Here is an 8482-nt window from a genome sequence, read left to right on the forward strand (position 1 = left end):
GATGGGTGCTGTGCCATGGAGGTGAGTCACCTATTCAGCCCTGGCTGGGTTCCCTGCATGGTCTTTGTGGATTTTAAGAGTGGAGCAGATCGACTGCAGCTCCCCATTGTCACCCCCTTTCTGGTCCTAGATCTGTCACGCAGACGCAGACTCTGTGAGCCTGCTTTGCTTTGCACTGGTTCCACAGACTCGCAGGACTGAGTAGAGCCACTTCTCTATTCCATGGTCCCTAGAGAAAAGGGACCCTGTCCAGTCCTGGGTACAAATCCAGCCCTGGCACCGGGTAGGTCTGAAGAAGTCCTGCATTTTTTCAGCCCCTCCCGTGGGTCCGGGCTGTGTGCACCCTTAACACACTCTATCTTTCCTCCTGTAAAGAAGGCAGTTGGGTCAGATGATGCTACAGGCAACTTTGGCTCTGGGGTCCTGTATCAATAAGGAGGGGAGACCCAGTTCCCAAAGTTGCCAGGTGTGGAGGGAAAGAAGCCAGCAGCAAATTCAGAAGGTGCTGTTATGCAAACGTGAGCAGCACCGAGGCCATCAGAAGGCTGGGGCTAGAGCATCAGGAAAGCTGTCCCTCAGCCTGGGCTTCATGTCGGAGAGAACCGAGTTCAGTTCCAGCCAGCCACTCATGGCTGTGTGCCCTTGAGCAAGTTGCTACAGCTCTCTGAGCCTCAGTTTGCTCATCTGTAGAATGGGGTTAATAACAGTTCTGATTCCCCAGCATTTCTAGGAGGAGCAAGTGAGATAATCTGTGAAAAGCACACAAGTGCACAGTCCCTGGCTCATCATCCAGCGTCATCCAAATCAAACCACTCAGATTTGCAGAGTTGTATGTGTGTGTGTTTGCAAGCACCATGGGAGGAGAAACCCTGCCCATGATCTCAAAAGTTGGAGATCAACTCTAAAGTCCTCAAAACACCGTGCCTGACATTCCCCAAGCTGTGGTTTCCTACCTCCCTCTGTGTATTTATGTGTTTTCTTCTGCCGGGAGGTTCATTCCTTCCCCCACTTCTCTACTATCAAAGTCCTTCTTGTCCCTGAAATCACCCTGGCCACCACCTTAGTCCAGTGACAGAGGAGGAAATGACCACCGTCCACAGAGGACTTGCCCACTGTCCCACAGCCAGTCGGGGCAGGGCTGAGGCAGGAACCCAAATCCTGACCCCTGGCTCCGAGTGGGGTCTTCCCCGATGTCATTGTTCTTTTCCCAAAGTTGGTTCTGGGCTGAGCTGGGCTGAGGGCGAGCTCAGGAAGGGGCAGGAGGAAGCGGGAGGAAGCAGAAGGAGGGCGGGGGCTCACTTAGGAGTCCTGGCAGCCCCATCAGGGGATGAGGATGAGAAGGACGCGTCCATCAAACCTCGCTGGGGCTGGGTCTTCCCTCCGTGACCCCAGTTCCTCCTCCCACACCCCTGCCAGGCTGGTACCACTGTCCGCATTTCACAGAGGGAGACATGGACCCTCAGAGAGGTTACACAGCCAGCCCAGGTCACCCAGGGCGTCCCTGCAGCCTGCAGATTCCCACACCAACGCTCTGACCTCGGTCCCAGCAGCGCGTCTGCCTGCACCGTGCGCCCGAGTTGTCAGGGTCCGGTGTTGGGGGACGAAGGGGAGAGGGAGAAACGGAGGCTGAGGGAGAGAGGGGGGCATGTGGGAGGCAGAGAGCTGTTGGGAGGGCAGCTCCTTGAGGAATTCCCAGGTCCTGGGGCTGGCCTCCCCGCTGGTGGCACAGGTGTGTGTGTGTGTGTGTGTGTGTGTGTGTGTGTGTGTGTGTGTCGGCCCTTCCTGCCAGGCGACTGTGTGGAATGCCTGCACCTTTGTTTGTCTGTGAGGCTGGCTGCTGGGCCTACCAGCACTGGGTCCATCCCCGCCCACCCCAGCAGGCCAGGTGAAACCTGGATGCCCCGTGTGCACCCAGTCACCTGGGGCGAGTCCCCTCCCTGGGCCTGTTCTGTCCTCTGTGCAACAGGAAATCACAATACCAGTGGCAGTGTGTCTGTTAGGTTTGAATAAAAATCAAATGTGCTAATGAACATAACATTCTGAGCTCCGTGCCTGGCGTACAGGCTGGATCAATGGCACCCGTTGTTACCTGTTACCACCCTGAGCCTGCTCTGGGCCAGGAGCAGGGGTGAAGGATCTGCATGTGTGTGTACCTGTGCCTGTGTGTGCAGGTACGTGTGTGTGTGTGTGTGTGTGTGAAGCCACACAATATTCCGGGAAAAGGGGAAGAAACTCAAATGATTGAGTTAGCTTGGGACAGAGATATTACTTTTTTAGAGAAATATAAGTTCGAGTTACTTTATTTTAGAAAAATAATGGGGATTTTAAGACTAAAAAACCAAATTAAATTTAGCAACAGTCACAAACCCCTCTTGGGTGTCCAACCCCGTTCCAGACACGGGGTGGTAGGTAGAGATAGAGGGTCGCCCAAGACAGAGGGCTCACCCTCTAGGGGGCAAGACAGAAACCACTGTTATAGAGCAAAGCTGAGGGCTGTGGCGGCCAGAGGGTGCGCAAGGTGAGGGGCTGGGCCCCAACATGATCTACACTCTGCCTGGAGCCCTTCACGGTCTCTCGCTTAATCCTCACAGCAACCCTGCGAGGTGATGTTAGAATCTCACCTTGCAGATGAGGAAACTGAGGCTCAGAGAGATGTGAAGTGACTTGTCCGTAGCCACCTGGTGATGGAGGCACAATTTTAACCGAGTGTGTCCAACTGCAAAGTGTTTGCTCCTAATACCCACTCAGCCTGGAGACTCCACCAAGAATCCATCTGTGAGCGTGTGTGGAGAGGTGATGGGGGTGGGGAGGAATGACGGATAAAGCAATCTGCCTCATCATATTTTTGCAACTTGAGGATGAGGAAAGGGAGGGAACGAAGGGCTGAGAGGGAAGGCACAGACACTCATCCACTCGGACACAGACACGCTGCTTATTTTTGGATTATGGGCTGAATTACTAACTTTTGTAATGTTTTCTCTTGTAATTTTAGTTAGCAGAGGAGCAGCCGTCATTGGTTCTTTGGCTGCTCTTCATTCTTTGAGCTCCGGGGGCTCCTCCCTGCCTGGGACAGTCCCAGCCCCCTCAGGATGGAAAATCTCCTGGAGCTGCAGCACCGGGTGGGTCAGACTCCTGGCCGCCCGCCTCCAGCTGTGCTCCTGTGGGTGGTGACCCTCTCAATGCGAGGTCCCTCAGCGGCTGCTCCACTCTCCCCACTCCTCCTTCTCCCCATGCTGACTTCACCTCTGCCCTCATCCTTCCTATCCCCCCACCACCCCCGATACACGGCAACCCTCTCTCTACTCCTCCACACTTCCACCCTAGATTTCCAGGAGATGGCCAGTGTGGGGGGCTCCCCTCCCCATCCTGCCAGCCATCTGCATCACACTTATTGCACCCCAATTCTCCCACCTCTCCAGAAAGAGCAAAGGCTTTGGAGTCAGAGTGGCATAAACTCAACTGCCACTTACTAGCTCTGTGGTCTTGGGCAGGTTACTTAGCCTTGCTCTGCCTCAGTTCCCACATCTGTAAAATGGGATCAGGGGGTTCTTGCAAGGACTAAGATGAAGTCCACAAGGCACCCGGAGAAGAGCGTTCATGAGTATTACTGTGTGAAGGTGGGCATTGTATGAAGGAAGGTTTTCAAGGGGGAGGTGACATTTGAGCTGGGTTTTGATGGATGGAGTTTGCTTTCTAGGCAGAGGGAACAGTTCCTGCACAGGCAGCTGTGAAACAGCACAGCATGTCTGGAGAAGTATGAGAAGTTTAGAGTCCCTGGGAAGTAAGGTTCAAGGGAAGTTAGAGGAAATGCAGCTGAGAGGAGGGCAGGAACCAGACCTCAGAGATCACATCAGCAGTTCCTCAGGGCCACCACGTGCTTTTCCCCATGAAGCTTCTGGCTGCCCTCTTTCCAGGTCTCATCCCCTGCTCCAGTTCAGTTGTCACTAAAGTCCCCACCACAGGACCTTTGCACATACCACGCCCCAGCCGGGATTGCCCTCCTCTCATTCCTGCCAGTACACTACTGCCTCTTCCAGAAGCCTCCCTCAGTCACTTGTGCTGAAAGGAAGTGTGTCCTCTCTGAAGTTCAGTTACTGTCACTCTATCCCCAGGACCTGGACTTGCCAGGTCCCTGCTGACTCCAACACGGGTCCTGATGTCCTCGAAGTGCACTTCCCTTGTCAGCCTCTGGGGGGGTGCTGTTTTTGGTTCAGAAACTATGGTCTCTGGTGTACAGCACTCAGAGATGATTGTCACCTGGCACAGGCCATGTAATGAACGCCTGTGACCTCAGCCAGTCATAGGCACACCTCTGACACGCCCCTTTAGTCCCCACTCCCAGAGAGGGGGCTCAGGGAAGACTAGTTACTGAAGGAACTAATGTTTGCTCTTCCCTTTGTCCATGAGCTTCTAAAAGGCAGGACTTCTTAACATTAGGGCCTGGCACACAGTAGGTGCTCAATAAATGTTAAGATGCTGAGCATGTGTGTCTCAGACATGCCCAGAATTTACCAGTTTATGGGCACTTTTACCCCATGATTTGATTGGATAATCATAGTAAACTGAGGCAGAAATCACTGTTTAATGTTTATAAGGCAGACACTGAGGCCAGAGATGAAAAGTGACTTGTACAAAGTCACACAGCAAAATAATAAGCGACCTGGGTGCTTGAACACAAGCCTCCTGCTCTAACTATACAATATCATCATTGTCATCCTGATTGCGACTATTTCTTGAGCATCTACTCTGTGCCAGGTACTTTATAAGCATGATCTCTCCTAATCCTCAGATGATGAAATGGGGGAACTCCAAATCCCCACTTTCTCCTGCGACTTGGGGGGAGGTTCTGACCACAGACACTCTGTGCAGACCTGGGGAGCAGCCGCTGGGCCAGGCCCAAGGACTCAGCACAGGCCACCTCCCACCTGAGACAGTCAGCTCCCACCCTGGAGCACAGGGCAGTGTCCTGCTTGACACTCTCTCCTCTGGGCGGTCACTGAAGGGGACGGTGCGGTCCCCACTGTGGCTGGGCAGACCAGCAGCAGGGAGGGAGGAATCGGCCCCCATTCCTTCCCTACGCCCAAAACTTTGCCTCCCTGCTCACCTCCTCCAGGAAGGCTTCTCCTGAGAGCAGGAAGGGACCTCAGAGACCATCCAGTCCCCCCTCCCTCCCTTTCACAGATGGGGAAACCACCACCCAGACAGGAGAAGGCCCCACCGTGGGTGGTTGCAGCTGAGATGAGAACCCAGGACTCCTGGCTCCCAGCCCAGGGCTTTTCAGGCCCTGCTCTGAGACTGTGACCACACTCAACATACACCAAGCTGGCCACGCCTTCCACTGAGGGCGGCTGGCATTCAGGGCCTTGTGCTCAGGCTCTAAAACAGGAGACCTGGGTTCCTTTCGGCCCCAGGGGATAGCCACAGCTGCACACAGTCTTGCGGGGAGGAGGCTCTCCCAGGTCAGGAGAGGCAGGGGTCGTCTGTGATCTTGCTGTTTCTGTGCAGGCTCTGTTCCTCATTTTACAGATGAGGAATCCTAGGATACAAGCACCATTATTATCCCCATTTCATAGAAAGGGAGGCTCAGTCATGCTACAGACTAGTCGGAGGTGAGAGCATGGGGAATTGGGATTTGGACTTGGACTGTCTGACACAGAGTCTACCGTCTTAACCTCCACCCGGCCCTGCTCCCCTTAAGTCAAGTCTGTGCCTCCCACCCAGCACTCCCTGAGGTCTTGACTCCACATTTCCTCTTATGGGGGAGCCATAAGCTTTGGTGGAAAAGGCTCCAAGGGGGTGTGCAGAGGCTTTGTGAATGGTGCCATCCTACCCATGTGTGAAGGCTTGTTGTCATTTAACTATCACAAATAGTCATCATTATCAGCTCAACCCTGCCTATGCTGTGCCTTCAAGGAAAAGTCATGGTACCTCTCTGAACTGTGATTTCCTCTTCTGTAACAAGAGGATAATGCCTCTACATCATTTGTCTGTCATCCAATGCAGGCAGCCTTTGGGATGGCCCCCAGTGATCCCCACTGCCTGGTATTCGTGCTCTTGTGTAACCCCCCTCTCTCTGCCTGTAGGCTAGACCTAGTGACTTGCTTCTAATGAAGAGAATATAGCAAAAGTCATAGGATGTCCTTGTGGCAAGGACCTGAGGGAGGCCTCTGGCCAACAGCCAGTGAGGAACTGATTCTCCCAATAGCCATGAGTGTGAGCTTGGAAGCAGACTCCCACCCCACCGCCCCCAGCTGAGCAAGCCTTCAGATGAGACCACAGCCTAGAGGCACCCAGCTAAACCATGCCTGGGTTCTTGAGCACACAAACTCTGAGACAATCAGTGCTTATTGTTTCAAGCTGCTAAGTCTCAGAGGATATTTGTCATACAACAATGGGTAACTAATATACCTAGCATTTGTCTATTTAGCTCCGGACCCTATGCTACACATACATTCACTCAAGATGCATTTACTGAGTGCCACTGTGTCCAGGTGCTGGCCAGGTGTTGGCTTTACAGTGGTAAACCAGACAGATGTTGTCCCCACTCTTGAAGATCTCAAGGTTGAGGTGGGGAGACAGACTTGTAAATGGACAGTGTGAGCAGTGCTGTGGGAGCCCAGGGGAGATGCCTGACCCAGCCTGGAAAAGTCAGTGGAGCGGATGCCTGAGAGCGAGGAGAACCTTCCAGGCAAGGGTAGAGCAAAGGGCACCTCCGAAAGAGGCCGAAAGAGTGGCAAGGTGGGCTGTAAGGAGACCTGGCCCACGGGGAACAAGGGGAAGTAGACGGTGGCAAAAGCCTGGCTGGAAGGGGGAACACGGCAGAGAGCAAGGTCATGGAGGGTCTCCAGTGCCCACCGGAGAGCCTGGGACTTATCTGCCAGGCAGTGGGGAGTCACTGGGGGTTGTAAGCAGCTGACGGATATGGCCAGCAAGATTGAGCAACATGACAGTGGCAACAAGGGTGGAGGAGGAGGCAGAAGGGTCAGGCCAGAGGGCAGGAACCCAGGCAGGGAATGATGGAGGCTGGGCTGGCAGGGGGAGGCAGGAGAGGAGTGGATAGACCCTGGAGATATGAGGAGGCGGAGCGGACAGGATCTGGGGTCTGAGTGGATGGCTATGGTGTGTGAGGGGGAGAGAGGAGGCAAGAATGCTGCCTGTTTCTGGCGGGATGTGGAGCTGTGCTTATACTTAGGTGGGTGTGGACAGGTGCAGGGACAGGTACTTGCTGGGAGGTGCAGGATGAGAGGGATGAGTTGGTGTGTTGAGTTTGCAGTACTGCCAGCAAAGAAACTTACACAAGCTAACCCGCTGGGAAGTGGGTCCACGCCCTAGTCCAGCAGAGAAAAGCTACAAGCCTGGTCTAGGACTCAAGGTGGGAGGGGCACGCTGGAACGGTATTCCGGAAGCCAAAGGGCCAGGGTTCGGTGAGAATCTGGAGGCCGGGGGCATCCCTGCAGACATTAGGGGCCGCGACCCCAGCCCTCCCAGCCTGGGGAGGGGTCACCCACCTGCTGCCCGTGGCCCAGCGCCTTGTCGTAGAGCTCGATGCCGGCCTCCAGCACCCGCGCCCGCTCCTCTGGGCTGGCGCAGCCCACGTCGAAGCCGTGCGCGTAGCCCTGCTCGGCCAGGCAGCGCGCGGCGCGGAGCGGGGTGTCCCCGGCGGCCCCGCGGTCCCCCGCCAGGCCCATGAGGCCGGCCAGCCGTCCGGCGCACGCCTCCGCCTCTTCCTCCTGCCCCAGCCGCCCGTACACGTGCGCCAGATTGGCCCAGGCGTTGAGGTTGCCCGGGTCCTCGCGGGCCACCTCGAGGAAGCTCTCGCGGGCCTCGTCCAGCTCCTCCAGGTAGAAGGCGAAGGCGCCCAGGAGGTGGCGCACGGCGGGGCGCTGCGTGGCAGCCGCCAGCACCAGCTCCTGCCGCAGGCCGTCCCGCTGCAGCTTCAGGTCCCGGGCGTGGAGCGAGGCCGGCGAGCGCGGCTCGAAGTTCAGCTGCATCTCCAGGTGGAAGTGGCCGGGTAGGTAGCCCAGGTGGTCGATGAGGGCGTCCAGCTCCTCGGCCGCGGCCTCGGGCTCCGCCATGGCTGCCCCGCGGCTCCCCTGAGCCTTGCTGTGGATGGGGGCGCCCCTCAAGCGAGTGTCGCGCGGGAGGCAAGGGTCAGCGCGCAGAGGCCTGGGGCGCAGCCACCTCCCATCCCGGGGCGCCGCCCGCCGGTGGGTGGGTCAGAGCGTCGGCTCGGGAGCGCCCTGTGGGTGTTTACGGTTTCGCGGCTCAGCGGCTTTTAGACGCCCGCATTGCACAACCAGGTGTGCCTGTTAGGTGCAGTGCCAAACGCGGGGCGTGTAACCCCCGGTGCATGGCAAAAGGCGTGCTTTTACTCTCTCTGCTCAGGAGATGAGGAAACTGAAGCTCAGACGAGGGAAAGGACTTGCCCAGGTCACAGAACTGGGTGTGCCCCAGCAGGCCTGCAACCCAGTTTGCTGAACCC

At 56.3% G+C, this 8482-nt stretch overlaps 1 protein-coding gene across 5 annotated transcripts in view; it reads right to left on the reverse strand.

The window, feature by feature from the left end:
* The window catches only part of TTC22 (tetratricopeptide repeat domain 22), a 34140-nt gene extending 25944 nt beyond the window's left edge, over positions 1 to 8196 (reverse strand). For 4 of the 5 annotated variants that reach the window (XM_036842156.1, XM_036842118.1, XM_036842127.1 and 1 more), the window contains exon 1: positions 7509 to 8196. In XM_036842156.1, coding sequence (XP_036698051.1) covers positions 7509 to 8075 — 567 coding nt within the window. In that variant the 5' untranslated portion in view covers positions 8076 to 8196. Of the gene's footprint in view, positions 1 to 5218; positions 5505 to 7508 lie in introns of those variants that run through there. The other variant, XM_036842133.1, reaches the window with a different exon arrangement.
* Positions 8197 to 8482: the final 286 nt, after the last annotated feature.

This window comes from Balaenoptera musculus, chromosome 1 (genome assembly GCF_009873245.2).
Source record: "Balaenoptera musculus isolate JJ_BM4_2016_0621 chromosome 1, mBalMus1.pri.v3, whole genome shotgun sequence".
Taxonomy (NCBI): domain Eukaryota; kingdom Metazoa; phylum Chordata; class Mammalia; order Artiodactyla; family Balaenopteridae; genus Balaenoptera; species Balaenoptera musculus.